The sequence below is a fragment of the Oryx dammah genome, unplaced genomic scaffold, assembly GCF_014754425.2.
Source record: "Oryx dammah isolate SB20612 unplaced genomic scaffold, SCBI_Odam_1.1 HiC_scaffold_13, whole genome shotgun sequence".
Taxonomy (NCBI): Eukaryota; Metazoa; Chordata; class Mammalia; order Artiodactyla; family Bovidae; genus Oryx; species Oryx dammah.
Genome location: NW_024070197.1, coordinates 19,705,200 through 19,726,989, shown reverse-complemented (window position 1 = coordinate 19,726,989; position 21,790 = coordinate 19,705,200). Strand labels below are relative to the sequence as shown.

The following is a 21,790-nucleotide window of genomic DNA, read 5'->3' as shown; positions in this document are numbered from 1 at the left end:
GATCTCTGGTTACTCTGCCTTTTCTAAATCCAGCTTGTAGATCTGGAAGTTCTCGGTTAACATACTGTAGAAGCCTAGCTTGAAGGATTTTGCCCATTACCTTGCTCGCATGTGAAATGAGTACAACTGAACCATACTTTGAACATTCTTTGGCATTGCCCTTCTTTGGGATTGGAATGAAAACTGACCTTTTTCAGTCCTGTGACCACTGCATGGGTGAGTGTTAAGTCGCTTCAGTCGTGTCCAACTACTGCAACCACATGGACTGTAGCCCACCAGGCACCTCTGTTAATTGGATTCTCCAGTGAAGAACACTGGAGTGGGTTGCTATTTCCTTCTCAAGGGTATCTTTCTGACTGGGGGGTCAAACCTGTGAGTCTTACATCTCCCGCATTGGCAGGCGGATTCTTTACTACTAGCGTCACCTAGAAAACCACCTGGGAAGCAGTAACCACTGCTGACTTTTCCAACTTTGCTGGCATATTGAAAAAAAAGAAGGTATAAAAAATGAAAAACTACTGAAATGAATGAATTATGCATGATCCGGGGCTCTCCTGGTATCTCAGCCTGTAAAGAACCCACCTGCAATGCAAGAGACACCAGTTCAATTCTTGGGTCAGGAAGATCTCCTGGAGAAGGGATAGGCTACCCACTCCAGTACTCTTGGGCTTCCCTGGTGGCTTAGCCAGTAAAAAAATTGCCTGCAATGTGAGATACCTGGGTTTGATCCCTGGGCTGGGAAAATCCCCTGGAGGAAGTCATGGCAACCCACTCAAGTATTTTGCCTGGAGAATCACCATGGACAGAGGAGCCTGGTGGGCTACAGTCCATGGGGTCGCAAAGAGTCAGACACAACTGAGGGACTAAGCACATTGAGTGCAGCACTTTAACAGCATCATCTTTGAGGATTTGAAATAGCTTACCTGGAATTCCATCATTTCCACTAGCTTTGTTTATAGTGATGCTTCCTAAGGCCCACTTGACTTCACACTCCAGGATGTCTGCCTCTAGGTGAGTGATCACACCGTTGTGGTTATCCAGGTCAGGAAGATCTTTTTTGTTCAGTTCTTCTGTGTATTCTTGCCACCTCTTCTTAATATCTTCTGCTTCTGGTAGGTCCATGCTGTTTCTGTCCTTTATTGTGCTCATCTTTGCATGAAATGTTCCCTTGGTATTTCCAATTTTCTTGAAGAGATCTGTAGCTTTTCCCATTCTATTGTTTTCCTCTATTTCTTTGCATTGTTCACTTAGGAAACCTTTCTTATCTCTGCTTACTATTCTTTGGAACTCTGCATTCAGATGGGTGGGCTCCTCTGGTGACTAAGATGGTAAAGAATCTGCCTGCAATGCAGGAGGCCTGGGTTTGATCCCTGGGTTAGGAAGATCCCCTGGAGAAGGAAATGGCCATCCAGTTTAACATCCTTGTATGGAGAATTCCATGGACTGGAGAGCCTGGTAGACTACAGCTCATGGAGTCACAAAGCGTTAGACATTTCTGCTTCATTGATTATGCTAAAGCCTTTGATTGTGTGGATCGCAACAAACTGTAGAAAATTCTTAAAGAAATGGGAATACCAGACCTCCTTACCTGCCTCCTGAGAAAACTATGTGCAGGTCAAGAAGAAACAGTTAGAACTGGACATGGAACAATGGACTGGTTCAAAATTGGTTAAGGAGTACATCAAGGCTGTACATTGTGACCCTGTTTATTTAAGTTATATGCAGAGTACATTATGCAAAATGCTGGCCTAGATGAAGCACAAGCTGGAATCAAGGTTGCTGGGAGAAATATCAATAACCTCAGATATGCAGATGACACCACACTTATGGTAGAAAGTGAAGAGGAACTAAAGAACCTCTTGATAAAAGTGAAAGAGGAGAGTGAAGAAACTGGTTTATAAACTCAACATTCAAAAAACTAAGATCATGGCATCTGGTCCCATCAGTTCAGTTCAGTTCAGTCACTCAGTCGTGTCCGACTCCTTGTGACCCCATGAATCACAGCATGCCAGGCCTCCCTGTCCATCACCAACTCCCAGAGTTCACTCAGACTCACGTCCATCGAGTCAGTGACGCCATCCAGCCATCTCATCCTCTGTCGTCCCCTTCTCCTCCTGCCCCCAATCCCTCCCAGCATCAGAGTCTTTTCCAATGAGTCAACTCTTTGCATGAGGTGGCCAAAGTACTGGAGTTTCAGCTTTAGCATCATTCCTTCCAAAGAAATCACTTCATAGCAAATAGATGGGGTAATGGAAACAGTGACAGACTTTATTTTCTTGGGCTCCAAAATCACTGCAGATAGTTACTGCAGCAGCTATGAAATTAAAAGATGCTTACTCCTTGGAAGAAAAGCTATGACCAACCTAGATGGCATATTAAAATGCAGAGACATTACTTTGCTGACAAAGGTCCATCTAGTCAAAGCTTTGGTTTTTTCCAGTAGTCGTGACAGATGTGAGAGATGGACTATAAAGAAAGCTGAGCACTGGAGAATTGATGCTTTTGAACTGTGGTGTTGGAGAAGACTGTTGAGAGTCCCTTGCACTACACGGAGATCGAACCAGTCAATCCTAAAGGAAATCAGTCCTTAATATTCACTGGAAGGACTGATGCTGACTTTGGCCACCTGATGTGAAGAACTAACTCACTGGAAAAGACCCTGATGCTGAGAAAGATTGAAGGCAGGAGGAACATGCGACGACAGAGGATGAGATGGTTGGATGGCATCACTGACTCAATGGACATGAGTTTGAGCAAGCTCTGGGAGTTACTGAAGAACAGAGAAGCCTGGCATGCTTCAGTCCATGGGGTTACAGAGTCAGACACAACTGAGGGCCCGAAATGACTGATTCAGATGGGTATATCTTCCATTTTCTCCTTTGCCTGTTGCTTCTCTTCTTTTCTCAGCTATTTGTAAGGCCTCCTCAGACAACCACCTTACCTTTTTGCATTTCTTTTTATTGGGAGTGGTTTTGATCACTGCCTTCATACAGTGTTACAAACTTCTTTCCATAGCTTTTCAGGCACTCTGTTTACCCTTGAATCTATTTGTCACTTCCACTGCATAATTGTACAGGATCTGATTTAGGTCATACCTGAATGGCCTAGTGGTTTTCTCTACTTTCTTCAATTTAAGTCTGAACTTAGTAATAAGGAGTTCATGATCGGAGTCACACTCAGCCCCTGTCTTCTTTTTGCTGATTGTATAGAGCTTCCCCATCTTCTGCTGCAAAGAATATAATCAATCTGATTTCAGTATTGACCATCCGGCGATGTCCATGTGTAGAGTCATCTCTTGTGTTGTTGGAAGTGGGTAAATTCTGTGACCAGTGCATTCTCTTGGCAAAACTATGTCAGCCTTTACCCTGCTTCATTTTGAACTCCAAGGCCAAACTTGCCTGTTACTCTATTTCTTCCAACTTTTGCATTCCAGTCCCCTGTGATGAAAAGGACATCCTTTTTTTTTTTTTTTTTTTTGGTGTTAGTTCTAGAAGCTCTTGTAGGTTTTCACAGAACTGTTCAACTTCAGCTTCTTTGGCATGAGTGGTTGAGGCATAGACTTGGATTACGTGATGTTGAATGATTTGCCTTGGAAACGAACTGAGAGCATGTTGTCATTTTTGAGATTGCACACAAGTACTGCATTTTAAACTCTTTTGTTAACTAGAGTACTACTGTATGATTCATCTATCTCACTTATGGATATTTACCCAAAGAATATGAGAACACTATTCAGAGAAATATATGAATCCCCATGTTCATTGTAGCATTACTTACAGTAGCCAAGACATGGAAACAGTCTAAGTACCTATAAAAGGATGAATGGATAAAGAAGATGTAAGATACATGCACACACATAATGGTATACTAATACTACTCAGCCATAATAAAGATGAAATCTTCTCATTTGGAACAACATGGATGGACCCTGGGGGTATTATGCTAAGTGAAAAGTGTCATACAGAGAAAAGATAAATATTCCACGACTTCACTCACATGTGGAATTTTTAAAAAAACTAATAAAAACCAAAAACAAATACATAGATACTTAGAGAACATAGTAGTAGTTACCAGAGGAGAAGGCACAGTGGGGAGGGAGGATAAAACTGGTAAAAGGGATCAACATATGGGAACAAATGGAAAATAAATGATTGCAGTTATACGAAGTTCCCAGAATAGACAACCCTACAGAAGCATAAAGGCAGTTTAGAGTAGGGAGGATGGGAAGACTGGGTAGAGTGGAAAGTGATAAAGCATATAAGATGTTTTCCTATCTTTTTCTTTCTTTGTTTCCCTTCCTTCCTTCCTTATAAAGTACCTTCAGTACTCCAGCATGGATCTTCATGTTGGAAATGCAGTGTTGAGAAGAGACCTATACTTTGTTTCAGTTAGTTTCAGTCAAGTGCTTGCTGTCAAATAATAAACAAATTGGTGCTCGCTTTGGCAGCACATATACTAAAATTGGAACGATACAGAGAATGATACAGAGAAGATTAGCATGGCCCCTGCGCAAGGATGACACACAAATTCGTGAAGCGATCCATATTTTTATGATCCAGAGAGATGATATGGGGTGGGAGGTGGGAGGGGGATTCAGGATTGGGAGCTTGTATACACCCATGGTGGATTCATGTCAATGTATGGCAAAACCAATACAGTATTGTAAAGTAAAATAAAGTAAAAATAAAATTTAAAAAAAATAATAAATAAATAAATAAACAAATTGGTGAATTACCATGAGTAACAAAAACTGGTGAGTGTTGGTTGAATAATACAAGATGGTATATAGAGGGATAGATGGCACCTGTAGAAAGACTGAGAGGAATGACCCATTTGAGAAGGTGAAAATAGAGTAAGAATCTAGAAGACAAGATAGAACAGCAGTGAGGTCATGAGGAGGAACCTCTAGGCAAAAGTCTTTATTTAAAGGCTGGTATGCATGTGCTACAGAGAAGGCAATGGCACCCCACTCCAGTACTCTTGCCTGGAAAATCCCATGGAAGGAAGAGCCTGGTAGGCTGCAGTCCATGGGGTCACTAAGAGTCGACACGACTGAGCGACTGCATGGGCTACGGAGAAGGAAATGGCAACCCACTCCAGTATTCCTGCCTGGAGAATCCCAGGGATGGGGGAGCCTGGTGGGCTGCCGTCTCTGGGGTCGCACAGAGTCGGACATGACTGAAGTGATTTAGCAGCAGCAGCAGCAGCATGCACGTGCTAAGTCGTTTCAGTTGTGTCCAACTCTTTGTGACTCCATGGACTGTAGCCCTCCAAACTCCTCTGTCCATGGGATTCTCCAGGCAGGCAAGAGCATTGGAGTGCATTGCCATGCTGTCCTCCTGGGGATCTTCCTGACTCAGTAATCGAAACCACAACTCTTGAAGGGTTCTTTAACCACAGAGTGCCATCTGGGAAGCCTGTATAAAGGCTTGAAAATGAAAGTTGCTCAGTCATGTTCATCTCTTTGTGACTCCATGGATACACACTCCATGGAATTCTCCAGGCCAGAACACTAGAGTGGGTAGCCATTCCCTTTTCCAAAGGATCTTCCCAACCCAGGGATGGAACCCACGTCTTCACACTGCAGGTGGATTCTTTACCAGCTGAGCCACCATTTAAAGGCTTCAGTTCAGTTCAGTTCAGTTCAGTCGCTCAGTCGTGTCCGACTCTGCAACCCCATGAATCGCAGCACGCCAGGCCTCCCTGTCAATCACTAACTCCTGGAGTTCACTCAGACTCATGTCCATCAAGTCAGTGATGCCATCCAGCCATCTCATCCTCAGTTGTCCCCTTCTCCTGCCCCCAATCCCTCCCAGCATCAGAGTCTTTTCCAATGAGTCAACTCTTTGCATGAGGTGGCCACAGTACTGGAGTTTCAGCTTTAGCATCATTCCTTCCAAAGAAATCCCAGGGCTGATCTCCTTCAGAATGGACTGGTTGGATCTCCTTGCAGTCCAAGGGACTCTCAAGAGTGCATAAATGTGAGCACTGAATTAACATGTGTATCTTTGTGAGCAAGAAAAATGGAAGGGAGCAGAACTTTTTCTTCTCCTAGTTCATATTCTAAAATGTGCCCTTAAATAGATAAATTCTAATAGCAAAATAATTTATTGTAAATATTGCCTAATATAAAAGGAAATGAAGGCAACTTAGGGTTAGTAAAAGGGAATGGGTTCAGTATGGCATGTGAAGTGTTTTCCTGTTTCCTTATGGATCTCTCTCAGCCCCATTTTCTTTCTCAAGTGACTGGCATATTTGTTTTAAACTGGTTTACCTATGCCTAAGTCCCCACTCCATCTGCCCCTGAATTTCTCCTCCTTAGTCTCTACTCATCAGAGTGCCTCTATCCTTTCTGTCAAAAATTCAAATCATGTAGCATTCACACTCTAGCAGTTTAGCTTTGAAGTAATTTGTTCTTTTAAGTACTGGTCATAAATTGCTATTGAATCAGGACTAGCCCTACATATAAAGTTCTTCTTGCCTCTGCTCCCTAATCACATCTAGTCCTTTAATGTTAACCCTGCTTCCCCATGAACTTATGTCTCAAATATCTGAGGACCCATAATGAGAAGTCTTCACAATTCTTCCAAAAAAAAAAAAACTCGTAAGGAAAAGCAGCAACAATGAAGAATTTCTATGTAAGATTTTCTGAAAGGACTGAGTAGAGACTTTATGTTTTAAAGTGTTTCCAGAGTGGTAGCAATCCCAGATTTTGTCTGAAAATCAAACTATATAATCTGTAGAAAAGAGAGGCACTTTCATCCAAGGATATTGGGGAGACCAGTAAAATCTCTTTTCAGGGACTGAGCAGCACACAAAGGTAACCAACCAAAAAAGGAAACAGCGTGAACTGAGTACAGAAATTTAAAAATTTACAGATTCATAAGATCTTCAGATTTCCTAGGTGGTGCTAGTGGTAAAGGACGCACCTGCCAGGAGACATAGAGATGCAAGTTTGATCCCTGGGTCAGGAAGATCCCTTGGAGGAAGGCATGCCAATGCACTCCAGTATTCTTGCCTGGAGAATCCCATGGACAGAGGAGCCTGGTGAGCTACAGTCCATGGTGTTGCAAAGAGTCAGACACGGCTGAAGCGACTTAGCACACGTATCTTCAATATTGGTATTATCATATTATGAATCAACTGTGCCTACCATGTTACAAAAATTTTTGAAAAACTGAAAACAAAAAAATCCACTGGAAAGGGAATTATGTTAGATAAATAACAAATCATTCAGACTGCAGTACAGAGACAGAAAGATGGAAATTAGAGGAAAATAGAGTGGAAAAATCTACCTAACAGCTAACTGGAATTCACAAAAAGAGGAGAAAAAATGGAGAAGAGCCCAATATATGGAGAAGGAAATTTTTCTGAGGACGGAAAGATGCCACTTAACAGATTCAATCTGCTCAACAATCCCAAGCAGTAGAAAAGGCAAAGAATTTCATAAAAAGCATGAGAAAATTCTCTCATGCTATTTATAATTAAAAAAAAAAAACAGATAAAATGAATGTAATTTAAAAAGAAAATAAAGGCGACAACCCAAATTAATACCAAGAGTAGAATGCTGTGGCCTTGATACATCTGTCCAGCGCCCGTGTGGGTGGGCTGGGCAAAGTCTCAAGGACAGAGGAGGGTCAGAGGAGTGGTTTTCCCCACGATTGAGGGTCTTTATCCTCAAAACCCTCACTTGAGTCCGATACTCCTGAGTCCTTCAAGGACCTGTAATGCACATCACCGTGGTAGTCAGTGTCCAAGCGACGACGGATCCCAGGAATTTCCGGGAAATGCAGTTGGTCCCCGTTCAGCTAATGTGACAGCTCGGATATAGGGTATTTTGGGAAATACAGTCCTGGACAGGTGGAAGCTAAATACTCAAGAGCAGTACAAGCCGAGCAGAGTGGCAGCAAAGTTTTGAATGACGGATCTTCGGCTGGCAGAGGCCACTTCTTGTCCCGCACCAGCAAGTCTGCCCTTGTTCAAGGAGGAAAATGTCTGTACGAGCACAGAAACGACCCAAAAGACGTTTCACGGCCTCATAATCTTCTGGGAAACATAGGTTCCCGGTTTGGGCTCTCATTATCTTCACAGCGCTTGAAGACGCTGCCGTTGGTTTCGAGAAGCGAAGTTCGCCAGAGACGACTATTGTCCCCTGCATTCTTCCGAGGGGATCGATCCCAGTAGGGTCTCCAAGCGGTGTAATTGCTCACAAAGCTCAACCCGTGGTCTCGCGGTGCTCCGAGATCGCGCGGCCGCTGAGCCTCCTGGGGAGTGTGGTTTTCTGGAAGGCATCCGTGCGAGTCCCTGGCAACTTTTCTCCGTGAAGCGGAGGAGTCTGAGAAGTGCCCGCCGGCCCGGGGCTCCGCCTGCGGCTGCCCGGCGTTTGTCTCCGACCCAGCAGCAGTATTCTCGGTCCTGAAACCGCGCAGGCCTCTGGGCAGCGCCGTTCCGGCGAGGCAAGCGGCCTTTGTTGACTACAGCTTCACGGCGTGTCAGGTAGGCGGAGGTGCACGCAGTGGACGGCTTCCGTGTTGGTGGGGGTCTGCTGAGGGGTCAGGCAAGTGTGGGTGCGGGGAGGGTGGCCGGCGCTGGGCACGGCCGCCATAACCTCTCAGGTACCAGCGTCTACCGCGCGGTGTGAGCCCAGGCAGGCCCCTGGCTCCTCTGGGCCTCTGTCCTGCTTTGTAAAAGGGGAGTAAGGATAGCGCTTACCTCCAAGAGCTGTTGTAAAAAAGGAAATGGGAGAGCGAGAGTGCCTTATACGCACTGAAAAAAAAAATTGTGTAAACCCTAAATTGCTTCAGTGTTGCCGAGTTTCAGTTTTTCTCATCGTTTATTTAAAAGAGAAACCTGGAATAATGTGAATGCCCACCATGCATAGTGGTGAAGATCGAAAGAGCTCTTATTTAACATTATTATTACTGTTGTTTTATGAGTCGGTCACTTATATATGGGCTGCCCAGGTGGCTCAGCGGTAAGGAATCTACCTGCCAGTGCAGGAGACGCAGGCGACGCCCTTCGATCCCTGGATAGGGAAGATCCCCTAGAGAAGGAAACGGCAACCTGCTCCAATATTCTTGCCTGAAATTTTACATAGAGGAGCCTGGCGGGCTACAGTCTATGGGGTCCCAGAGTTGGACACGACTGAGCGCGCGCGCGCGCACACACACACACACACATTCACACTCTCATGTATATATGATAGTTGATGTACATGTAGATGCCACCTGGTTACCTCTTTCCATTGTTAATTCAGGGAAAGGTTGGAACCCTTGAAAGTGATTCCCAGTGGGATCCTCCATGCAGGTGTGTCCTGAGCTGCGAGATTGTGAGATACGCCTGGTTTGTCATGACTGCTTTTTCCTGTTTTGATCTGCCTTTTCAGGCACTGCCCTTCTATAAGAAGACAACCTGGAAAGAGGACTGTGTCGACTATTGGAAATTGCAGAGTCATGTTTCAGGTAAGTTGATCTGTCCCCAAATCTTCCTAAAACACCTACTTATCAGGACTCCTGAGTGTTTGCTTTGCCTCTCCTACCAGTTCCCACCTCACAAAGTTCACTTAGGGATTGGATCTTTGATTCCTTTCATTAAAATAAAGCATGGAGCCTGCAAAACTCCAAAGTATTTTCTCTCAATGCTCTTCTTTTCTATCAGTTTTCGGCTAGAAGCAGAAAAGAGAAGAGAAGAGTCTTGAGCAAAATTTTTTAAAAATTATGATTCAGAATTCAAGTTTGGAATTTTAGGTATTTGCTTTATGGTTGTTTAAGCTGTATCATGTGGTCTCTATTAATGGTATATGTCAGTCTTTTCAGTTATTCAAGTCAAGAGATGTTTGGAGTCATCCTTGAGACCTCCCTTTCTCTTATACTTCACATTCAGACACTGCAGTTAGATCTAAAATATACACAGTATATCTACACAATCTGACCATTGGTTACCACATCACTGCCACTGCCACTGCCTCCCTGGTCCAAGCCACTTAGGTTATTGCAATAGTCACCTTGCTGGATTTCCTGCTTCTGCCCTTGACCCTCTTCAGTCTTCACAATACAGCTGTCACGGTGATCCTCTTGTTATATAAAATCCTGTCATTCCTCAGCTTAAAACTCTTTGGTGGCCCTAACTCAGAAATCAGAATTGTGTAGTGACAAAAAACTTTGCACAGTTAGGCTGTCTTATTACTTCCCTGATTTCATCTTCCATCTGTTTCTTTGTTCTCTGGGAGCAACAGCCACACTGACTACCTGCCTCCAGGCCTTGGAAGTTGCTGTCCTATCTGCATGGAATATTCTTTACCTAGATATATACAAGCTTGCATTCTGACCTCCTTTGTATCTTTGCTCTGTAGTTACTTTCTCAGTAAAACGTCCCTGAACACCTATGTAAAATTGTAGTCACCTTCTCTCGACTATCACTTCTACTCCTCCATCATGGTGTTGTTCTTCACAGCACTCTCCTGATGGCTCAGCGGTAAAGAGCCCGCCTGCTAATGCAGGTGACGCAGGAGTCACAGTTTGACCCCTGAGTCGGGAAGATTCCCTGGAGGAAGGAATGGCAACCCCCTCCAGTGTTCTTGCCTGGGAAATCCCCTGGACAGAGGAACCTGGTGGGCTGTAGTCCATAGGGTCTCAAAGAATCAGACACGACTGAGCATGCATGCACACACATCACTCACTAGCTGCTACACTACACTACGTGTGTTTGCTATATGCATATGCTCATTGTTTATCTCCTCCTACTGGAAAGGATATTTTTTTGTTGACTGTTTTATCTTTAGTGGCCAGAATGGTATCTGGTATAGCCAGATACTTAGTAAAGAGTTGTTGAATGAAGGAGTGATGAGAAAATAATGGGAAAGAATCATGGAGTGGAAATGAAACCTGTATAGGAGAAGGTGTGAGTGGCATATATGCATGTTGGGAAGTCTGTTTCTTGGGAATGTTAGACAATTAGAATTTAAATAAGTCTTTTTTTTTTTTTTTTAGGTAAAAGCTAAAGTGAACTAACTGCCAAAATCATTCATTGACTTATTTTCTAAACACTTAACAAATAACTGTTAGGAGAGTCTTACATAGGTTTCTGTCATTGGTACACAAGATTTCATGATCTCATGCGGTACTGTCAAAGAGAACTTTCTATAGTGGGGGAAGTATCCTACTTGTGTCCTGTCCATTGTGGCAGCCACCAGCCCCTTATGACTGTTAAGCAGTTGAATTATAACTGAAGTGACTAAGGAACTGAATTTTTTATTTTATTTAAATTTAATTTTAATTAAATTTTATAGCCAAATACAGTGGCTACTGTATTGAACAATACAGGACTGGTATGGATGAAACTGGAGACCATTATACAGAGTGAAGTAAGCCAGAAAGAAAAACACCAATACAGTATACTAATGCATATATATGGAATTTAGAAAGATGGTACTGATAACCTTGTATGCGAGACAGCAAAAGAGACATAGATGTATAGAACAGTCTTTTGGGCTCTATGGGAGAGGGAAAGGGGAGGACAATTGGGGGGAATGGAACTGAAACATGTATAATATCATATAAGAAACAAATCACCAGTCCAGGTTCGATACAGGATGCTTGGAGCTGGTGCACTGGGATGACTTGGAGGGATGGTATGGGGAGGGAGGTGGGAGGGGGGTTCAGGATGGGGAACATGTGTACGCCCATGGCAGATTCAGATTCATGTTGACATGTGGCAGAACCAATACAATATTGTAAAGTAAAAAAAATTAAAAAAATTTTTTAAATAAATAAATTTAAAAACTAAAAAAAAATTAAGGTATTTATTTAATATCTAAGTTCTAGGGACAGAGGTGAAATAGCATCCCAGGCTGCTGGGACACTGAAGGGGAAGAGAGAGTTGAAGCATCCCTTCCTGGAGTTGTCTAGGTGGCCCATAATACCAGGGAGGCAGAGGTGAAAGTGAAGTTATACCAAACTGAGAGAACACCTTGAGTATAGGTAGAGAGGCCTAAGAGAGTCTTTCAAGGAAATGCAAAAATTTTGTGCAGCAGTGGTTTTCAAACAGGGTTGACTTTGTTCCCCTTAATCCCATTCATAAGAGACATTTGCTAATGTCTAGAGACATTTTCTGGAGAAGGCAATGGCACCCCACTCCAGTACTCTTGCCTGGAAAATCCCAGGGACAAGGGAGCCTGGTGGGCTGCCGTCTATGGGGTTGCACAGAGTCGGACACGACTGAAGCGACTTAGCAGCAACAGCAGCAGAGACATTTTCACCTGTTAAAACAGGGGTAGGGAGTAGTTAAGGGGAGTTGCTACTAGTATCTGAAGGGTCGAGGCTAGGGATGCTATTAAACATCCTAAAATTCTCAGGACAGCCCCCATAGCAAAGAGTTGTTCAGCTTAAAATGTCAGTAGTGCCAAGACTGAGAAACTTTGATTTAAATAAAGATCAAAGAATATGTTAGAGTATGTGAGGTTTCTTCTCTGGACTATTAATATTATGATATTGATTAATATCAAAACTTAAAATATGAAATATCTTTGCATTGGTAGAAAAAAACATGGTGTTTTATTCATTTAATATAGTGTTGACTTTTCAGTTTGGCTTATCAGGTGAGATTTGTAAAAGCTGATCATTTTAAAGATCACTGTGGAAAACAGGAAAAGATGGACATTTTCTCAGTTCATGTGATAAGGCTAGTATAACCCCCATATCTAGCTAAGAGCAAATACAGATGGGAAAAATAATTTTCCCTGGTGCCAAAGGGAGACCTTCTCCCCTTTCCTTTTCTTAAGAGTGTTTCCTTGAGAAAAATATGTAACTATATCCTTTCCCCTGTCCCTTTGAGATGTTTATAAATCTTTTCAAAGCTAAATAAGCCTCTGCCAGTTTTACAGAGCATTAAAGTCTTTCTTAAGGGCATTGATGGCACTAGTGGTAAACAACCTGCCTGCCAATGCAGGAGACATAAGAGATGTGGGTTCGATTCCTGAGTTGGGAAAATCCCCTGGGAGGAGCGCATGGCAACCCACTCCAGAATTCTTGCCTGGAGAATCCCATGGACAGAGGAGCCTGGCAGGCTATGGTCCGTAGGGTTGCACAGAGTTGGACACGACTGAAACGACTTAGTATGCCTGTGCAAGGGCCCTGGAGACATCCCTTTGAAATGAAAACTTGAAGGAAGATGCACCTCTGTCTCCCTATCTGTATGGGAGTTTAGCCTAGACTTCTGGCTTCAGGTCTAAATAAGCTGAAAAGTTTACAGTAGCCAAACAATGTCTGTTTCACCAATGAAACATAGTAATAATGACATTTTAAATGCACTGAAGGAAATTGAACCAGCTCCATATTCTTGCCTTGGACAGGAAAAAAAAAGGAAAGCCCTTGAACAGAGGAGCCTGGGGGGCTGCTAACTACCTGCTTGTCATAAAGATAATGAGTTTTAAATTTTTTCTTTGGAGTAAAGGCACCTAACACAGAGGACTACCCCAATTACCAGGTGAATTTAGGATGAACTGTGTGTTGCAATAGTTCATCCTAAATTCACCTGTAATTGCAAAGTGATGTCTCCAAGGCCCTTGTGCATGCATGCTAAGTTGCTTTACTCATGCCCGACTGTGTGACCCTGTAATGGGTTGTATCTGACTGACTTTATAAAAGGGTGAGAGGACTTTATAAAAGGGTGAGAGTTCTTTCTGTCCTTGCAGTCTCATTAATTATTAGCTATTATTATTATGAAGTGCATTACAGTCTGGTTTAATGCTTTCTCAGTAATAAAACTGTTCTCTTTTTACATTATAGAAAGGATTTTCTGCTTGGTAGATTTGATTGATTTTTAATTTCCCCAACACCAGACGAAAGGTAAATTCTCTCTTTAAAACCAAAGACCAGTATCACTGGTGAACACACGTGTAAAACATCCAAATGAAGTAATATAGTATTGAATCTATAGTTGGAATGAAAAATTTACAGTAGCCAAACAATGTCTGTTTCACCAATGAAACGTAGTAATAATGACATTTTAAATGCACTGAAGGAAATTCAACCAGCTCCATATTCTTGCCTTGGACAGAGGAACCTGGGGGGGCTGCAGTCCATGGGAGTCACAAAAGGGTTGGACACAACTTAGGAGCTAAACAACAACAAATGTATACATGTTTTTTCACATATTTTAATTTGACTAGCCAATAAGTTATGATTGAACATTTAAACTTTTTCTAAAATTTTTCCACTTTAAATAATACCATGAATGAATACTGTTAGGAAGAAATCTGTTTTCTTAGGATATTTTCCTTAGGATGTGTCTTATTTTTTCTTTGCTCTTCCTTTAAGGTTCTATTTAAGGACTACCAAAAGGCATGAAACCATCCTTTCAGTCCTTTTGCCCAGGAGTCTCAAATTATTTTAATTATAGATTATGGGTTAATTATGTACCATAAATGTTTTTGCTTTTTGTTTATAAAGTGTTTATATATATGATTATGTGTTTATCTTTAATATAAAGATGTCTTTTTTTGAGCCTATTGGATTTTTTTTTAAACTTAATTCATGTTTTATTACTTGGCACATAAGCTATGAAAAACAAAACTAAGCACTTGACTAAATGCTGTCAAATGTTGAATGCTGAATTTTAAAAATTTTATGATTCTGTTCCGTACTCTCCCGAAGCAGAGTTCTTGTATTTGTCTCTTACCGTTATTGTATAACAGTGCCAAGCACATAGTTATCCAATTATTACTTAGATCAGATTCTTGATCATTATGACAACTGCTGGAATCTTTTTCCCTTTCTTCCACACCAGGGTAATACTATCCTTTAATCAGTGACAGAAGAGGCCTGGGCTATGATTGAGCCTAAACGTGTTTGCTGTTTCAGGTGACATTTAGTGATGTGGCCATAGACTTCTCTCATGAAGAGTGGAGATGGCTCAATTCTACTCAGAGGGATTTATACAAGGATGTGATGGTCCAGAATTATGAGAACCTGGTATCCCTAGGTAAGTATATCTCTTCCTTCCCCTCAATGGAGATCTTACATCTGCCACTGTGAGTTGCTAGAGAATCCCCTTTAGTAAATGGCTGAAGTTTTGTTTCACAGTCCTAAGGACATGTATAGTTTTGTTTTGTCCTGCCCGAAGCTTATCATCCCATTTTAGTGAACATCCTTCAGATCTTTCTTTGGTCCCTTTTATGGTGATGGTCTCTCCATGAAGACCACAACTTAAACAGTGTTTTTTTCTAATATTTTTCCTGCAAGCAGGTCTTTCTATACCTAAGCCATATGTGATTGCTTTATTGGAGGATGGCAAAGAACCTTGGATGGTGGAGGAGAAGCTGTCAAAAGATATGTTTTCAGGTAAGTCATGGTGAATCAGGAAACAGAGATCTTTGTTTAAAGATGCTTGTATAAAGTAGAGAGGCATTTTAGTATATTTTAGGGATACTGTTATCGGAGATTCCAGATGTAACAAAATTGAGGGATGCTTAGATTTCTAAATGACAATTCCTCTATCCTAAATTATTATCTTTCTGTATTACTCATCTGATCAAAAGTGGAGGGTTTTGCCATCATTATAATCCAAATTGTCATTTATTTGAAGTGAAATAAGGCAAATTTTTCTGTTATATGTCCATGTAAGGAAAAATATACAAATGGTTTTAGGCTAAAAAAGCTGTCAACTAAATGGAAAACCACTTTACCCCGAGGCAGAACTTCAAAGATCAAGAGTGAACATAAATGTTAAAGGAAGTAAGGGATATATAAGAAGGTTTCTAACAGTATTTTCTGTCAATAAATATTATGAGTTCACATAGATCCTACCTAAACTCACAAAGCTTAAATCTTTCTGAGCCATAAAGATTATTTACATTATTTTGTTGTCATTGTAGCTATTTAGTGCAGTGCTGTACATTCTCCATATTAAGCATACTAATCTGACAGCAAACTGAGATTAATCAAAGTTTGGAGAACCAAGGCTGAGATAAAATGTAGTCATTCATATAAGTATAGACACAAAATGTTGGCTTGGGATCCAGAATGCCTTTTGCATTTTCTTTCTGATAGTTTCATTTTTTTCCCCCATAGACTGTCTATGTATTAATTCATTTCCCTTATTACACTCTGTTCCTGCCTCTGTGAGCTGTTTGTATTCTCTGTGCTCCATTTTAACTTTGTTCAGAAATCATTGAATATATGAGAGTTGTCAGAGCTATGTGTTTTCTTGGCACTGGGGGGAATGACTTTATTTTTTATCCAATTCTCCTGTTTCTGACATAGAAGTTTCCTTTCAAGAAGTTCAGATAAAGCAGTGTTTTGCTCTTTATCTTATATATTACAGATTGTAAATCAAGATGGGAAAACAAAGAATTATCAATGAAGGAGGATATTTATGATGAAGATTTACCCCAAATGGTAATAAAGGAAAAAACTATACAACAAAATCATGAATTTTCAAATTTTAACAAGGACTTGTATTATATCAAAAAGTTGGAGGGGAAGTATGAAAATCAAATAGAGCATTTCAGACCAGTGACCCTCACCTTTAGAGAAAGTCTCATTGGGGAAAGTGTTTACAAATGTAATGCGTTTAAAAGCATCTTCCATTTAAAGTCTATTTTTTCTGAACCACAGAGAATTTCTGCTGAAGGGAAGTCACATAAATGTGATATACTTAAGAAGAGCTTACCAACAAATTCAGTTATAAAAAATGAGAATATCAATGATGGAAAGAAACTTCTGAATTCTCATGAAAGTGTAGCAGCCTTCAGCCAAAGCAAATCTCTTACCCTTCACCAGACTTTGAATAGAGAGAAAATCTATACCTGCAGTGAATGTGGGAAAGCCTTTGGCAAACAATCAATCCTTAATCGGCACTGGAGAATTCATACAGGAGAGAAACCCTATGAATGTCATGAATGTGGGAAGACTTTTAGCCATGGCTCATCCCTTACTCGACATCAAATAAGCCACAGTGGAGAGAAACCTTACAAATGTATTGAATGTGGAAAAGCCTTTAGCCATGTCTCATCACTTACTAATCATCAAAGCACTCACACTGGAGAGAAACCATACGAATGTATGAACTGTGGAAAGGCGTTCAGTCGTGTTTCACATCTCATTGAACATCTGAGAATTCATACTCAAGAAAAACTCTATGAATGTCGAATATGTGGGAAGGCATTCATTCACAGGTCATCTCTCATTCACCACCAGAAGATTCATACTGGAGAGAAACCTTATGAATGTAGAGAATGTGGAAAAGCCTTTTGCTGTAGCTCACACCTTACTCGACATCAAAGAATTCATGCTATTGAGAAACAATTTGAATGTAACAAATGTCTGAAAGTCTTTAGCAGCCTCTCATTTCTTATTCAGCATCAGAGTATTCATACTGAAGAAAAGCCCTTTGAATGTCAAAAATGTGGGAAATCTTTCAACCAACCTGAATCACTGAATATGCATTTAAGAAACCACACTAGATTGAAACCTTATGAATGCAGTATATGTGGGAAAGCCTTCAGTCACAGGTCATCTCTGTTTCAACATCACAGAATTCATACTGGAGAGAAACCCTATGAATGCATTAAATGTGGAAAGACCTTCAGCTGTAGTTCAAACCTTACTGTACATCAGAGAATTCATACTGGAGAAAAGCCATATAAATGTAATGAATGTGGGAAGGCATTTAGCAAAGGCTCAAATCTTACTGCCCATCAGCGAGTACATAATGGAGACAAACCCAGTAGTACAGTAAGTGTGGAAAAGTCTTTAGGCCATATGAGTCACTGTGTGTATGAAAGATCACATAATAGAGAAACTGCATAAAGGCAGTGTTCATCATACTATACTGTAGCTGTAGATCTTCCCAGATTCAAAATCAGAAAATCTATACTGGAGAAAATTCTTAAGAATGTATGGGAAAGTCTCTAGCAATGATATAAGCCTTATTGTTTATCACAATTCACACTGTAGAGAGATTACGATGGCAATAAGTGTGGGAAAGACTTTAGCCAGCATTAATCCCTTAGTTGACATAAGTAAATCCACACTGGAGAAAAATCCTTTATATGTAACAAGTTGGGAAAGACATTAGGCAAACATGAATCTCTTAAGAAACATAACACACATACAGGAAAGAAGCAATACGGATATAGAGATTGTGGGAAGTCCTTCAATTAAAATACATCCTTCATTCTCTACATCAGAGAACTCAAACTGAAGAGAAAGTTTATGTAAGGAATGTAACAAAGTGTTCGTTTACTAAGCTTACAGGCATCAGAAGATTAATGCTAGAACCACCTGAAGGGTGTAGGAAATATGTGTAAGTCTTTCTTTGCAATGATACTAATTTGTAAACAGTTCTGCAGGAGAGCAAACAAGCATAAATCAACATGCATATCATAAAGTAGCAGCATGCATTTTACTCCAGGTCCTACATAAAAATTAGCTAATGGGCATGTGAAGATAAATAGTCACTCAGTGAATCCAGTAAATGTAATAACACTGCATTAGAAGTAAAAAGTGGTATGAATAAAATTTTTCATTTCTAGTAAAGTGGTTATGTTGGACTCCTTTGACACACTGATATTTCTTAGAGTTTTCCACTATTTTCCTCTTGACAAATGAGGATCAGCTTTCCTGTATAGCCTTCAGTGGAAGACCAGCAAACCTAGAAAAAAGTGGCCTGATCTCTGTACTAAGAGTGTGACTATTTTGGTGAGGTTAATATACAGTCCATTTCCTGTTGACTTAAATGATGCATTTTAATTTTTACAAGTGCTGTGGGAACCCAACCAAGAAATTACATACAGTGAGGGATTAGAGCAGAGTGGATGTGCTTTTTAGTCCAAATCCTAAAGGATGAGTCGTAATTACAATGACCATCCATAACTGCAGATTCTGCATCTGTAGATTCAACCACTCACAGTTGGAAGTGTTTTTTGAAAAGTTTTCATCTAAAAAGTTCTAAAAAGAAAACTTGGACTTACCAGCTGTAGGCAATTATTTACATATCATTTACGTTGTGTTTACAACTATTTACATTGTATTGGCTTTTGTAGTGGCTCAGGGAATACATGATATTAGGTGATGATTTTAAAGTATACAGGAAGATGTGCCTAGGTTATAGCAACTATGCCATTTTATTTAAGGGACCTGGAGCACCTGCAGGTTTTGGTATCTGTGGAGGTGAGGCAGTATGTTGGTCGTGGAGCCAGTCCCTTGCAGATAAAGGACAACTGTAGGTAAGGCACATGTGCTCTCAAGGATCATTCTAGGCAAAGCAGACCAGCAAGTTTTATCATGTTTGATGCAGCTGAAATCCATTATGTAGTGTCTAGTTTCTAGTTTTGTGGCTTAGGTATTATTACTGTTGGCATCAGTCATTTCCCCATCCCTTGATCATTGTTATGGAGGGTTGGAATTGAATAATCCAGAGCCATTCCCACAATTTCTGCAGCCTGCTCACCAATTTTGATAGCACTAGTATCCTGTATCATAGCTTCTTGAGATATTTAAGAACACTTGTTTTTTACACTGAAGCTTGACACAAATATAGTTTCTATAAGCGGGATGGCTTCAAATATTCTAAATGGAATAGACTTACTGGCTCCACAATTTCTTATCTAGTGACTGGAGAGGTTATACAGATCAGTGACTGGGATTTTACAGACAATATTGCAGTAAAAGGCAGTTAAATGCAGTTTATGTTTCAGGTTTTACTCTCTATGGCATTTAATAGTTGTAAGTAACAAATTATTTTAAGAAAGGATATTATATCATTGATACAAATCTGGTGTGGGATGAATGATAGGGTTTCCAACTTTTAAATACCCTCCTACTCTGGCATGTGCTACTTTAATGGAAAGCCAATAGGTGAAGGCACATTCCATATCAATTCTCAGCAGATAGACTGGGTTTGGAATGGGATTTTTAATATTAAGCAGAGATTTATATTTCCTCTGATTTAGTTAATAAGATTTATTTTGACATTCTGTGGAATGTTGAAGGATCTTTTAGAGGTTTATAATTAAAGGAGCACAGGATGGTATCAAACAAGGACAAGACCATTTATAATTATGGATGGAGTGGCCCCTACATGTATATTTAGTTGTGAGATAGTGGTAGTAGCTTTTTGTTTCTCCCATGCTCTGCCCTCTGTTCTCCCAAGCACTGATGCCAAAGAGATGAACCAGTCCTTTAATCGCCCAGATTTTATTTGCTTTCACTACATACAGGTTCATGCCATCTTGTTACTTTGTTATAAGATTCATCCAGATACTCATACTTTTTCATTTAAAAAGCATGAGCATACATATCATAATGTTTTGCAATTCTTAAAGTGCCTTCAGAGTGATACTGAACAAGGAAAAGAAAGCCAGAGACTTAAACATATCGAAGGTTTTAAGAAACCAATAAGAGTATATACCTTGTTACAATAAGATTGAGCTGAGATTGTACTGGTGTTATAATATCACTAGTGGAGAATCATGCTCAGTCTTAGCCATTTCTTTTTTTAAAATATAAATTTATTCTAATTGAAGGTTAATTACTTTACAATATTGTATTGGTTTTGCCATACATCAACATGAATCTGCCACAAGTATACACGTGTTCCCCATCCTGAATTGGTTGAGCATCTACTGCAGTCAAGGTAAATAAGACGTGTTCCATACAATTTAAGAGCTTAAAAGTGTGTGTGTATGAAGAGCATAGGCTCTGGAATCATGTTACCTGGGTATAAATCCAAATTGTGTGTATATTGACTTTGTACAACCTTGGAAAATTTACCTTGCTGTACCATCTGTAAAATTATTTTCTCTATAAAATGATATCTTTGGATTATGATGAAAATTAAGTAGGTTAATTGGTATAAAATGCTTGGTACCTCAAAAGCATTTAAATATTAGCTATTGATTTCATCATTTTCTTCACATGACTGCATCATTCTGGTCTCAAATGTCACATCTTCTAGTGAGTTTTCATAATCAATTGTCACTTAACTTATTGATTCACCTTTTGGTGGCTTTTACAAGACTCTCCCATTTCCTTCCAACAAATCCTCCTTTGGTAACTGAACCATCTTGCAGGAAAATACATTTATTATCCAAAATACTCTGAGGAGACAAGAACACAGCATGGCTACTGGTAGGTGGGAGGGTATACTACACATGTGTTTTGGAGAAAGAGCAGAATGAAAGAGGCTTCAGATCGCTGTGTGGCGGAAAGTAAGGCTTTACCCAGTATCGGAACCCTAAAAGACTTGAGCATGACCTCTCAATACAGGGTCCTCTGGGTTGAGTGCAACTGCCCTCACTGTTCCTGAATGGAGGTTCAGTTCAATTCAGCTCAGTCATGTCTGACTGTGACCCCATGGACTGCAGCACACTAGGCTTTCTTGTCCATCACCAACTCCCAGAGCTTGCTCAAACTCATGTCCATCAAGTCAGTGATGCCATCCAACCATCTCATCCTCTGTCGTACCCTTCTCCTGCCTTCAGTCTTTCCCAGCACCAGGGTCTTTTCCAATGAGTCAATTCTTTGTATCAGGTGGCCAAAGTATTGGAGCTTCAGCTTCAGCATCAGTCCTTCCAATGGGTATTTTGGACTGATTTCCTTTAGGATGGGCAGGTTTGATCTCCTTGTAGTCCAAGGGACTCTCAAGAGTCTTCTCCAACACCACAGTTCAAAAGCATCAATTCTTTGGTGCTCAGCTTTATGGTCCACCTGTCACATCCATACACGGCTACTGGAAAAACCATAGCTTTGACTAGATGGACCTTCCATGTTATTGAAGGTCATTGATGCCT

The 21,790-nt window shown here is 40.6% G+C and overlaps 1 protein-coding gene and 1 pseudogene across 6 annotated transcripts in view; both read left to right on the top strand.

Annotated features, from left to right (window-relative positions):
• The window catches only part of ZNF181 (zinc finger protein 181), a 40,799-nt gene extending 22,253 nt beyond the window's left edge, over positions 1–18,546 (top strand). The window contains exons 1-6 of one of the 6 annotated variants that reach the window (XM_040252947.1): positions 8,264–8,496; positions 9,386–9,461; positions 14,316–14,339; positions 14,859–14,979; positions 15,240–15,338; positions 16,321–18,546. In XM_040252947.1, coding sequence (XP_040108881.1) covers positions 9,453–9,461; positions 14,316–14,339; positions 14,859–14,979; positions 15,240–15,338; positions 16,321–17,807 — 1,740 coding nt within the window. In that variant the 5' untranslated portion in view covers positions 8,264–8,496; positions 9,386–9,452 and the 3' untranslated portion in view covers positions 17,808–18,546. Of the gene's footprint in view, positions 1–8,263; positions 8,497–9,385; positions 9,462–14,315; positions 14,340–14,858; positions 14,980–15,239; positions 15,339–16,320 lie in introns of those variants that run through there. The other 5 variants (XM_040252944.1, XM_040252948.1, XM_040252949.1 and 2 more) reach the window with 5 other exon arrangements.
• On the top strand, positions 4,432–4,550 carry LOC120873373 (annotated as a pseudogene).
• Positions 18,547–21,790: the final 3,244 nt, after the last annotated feature.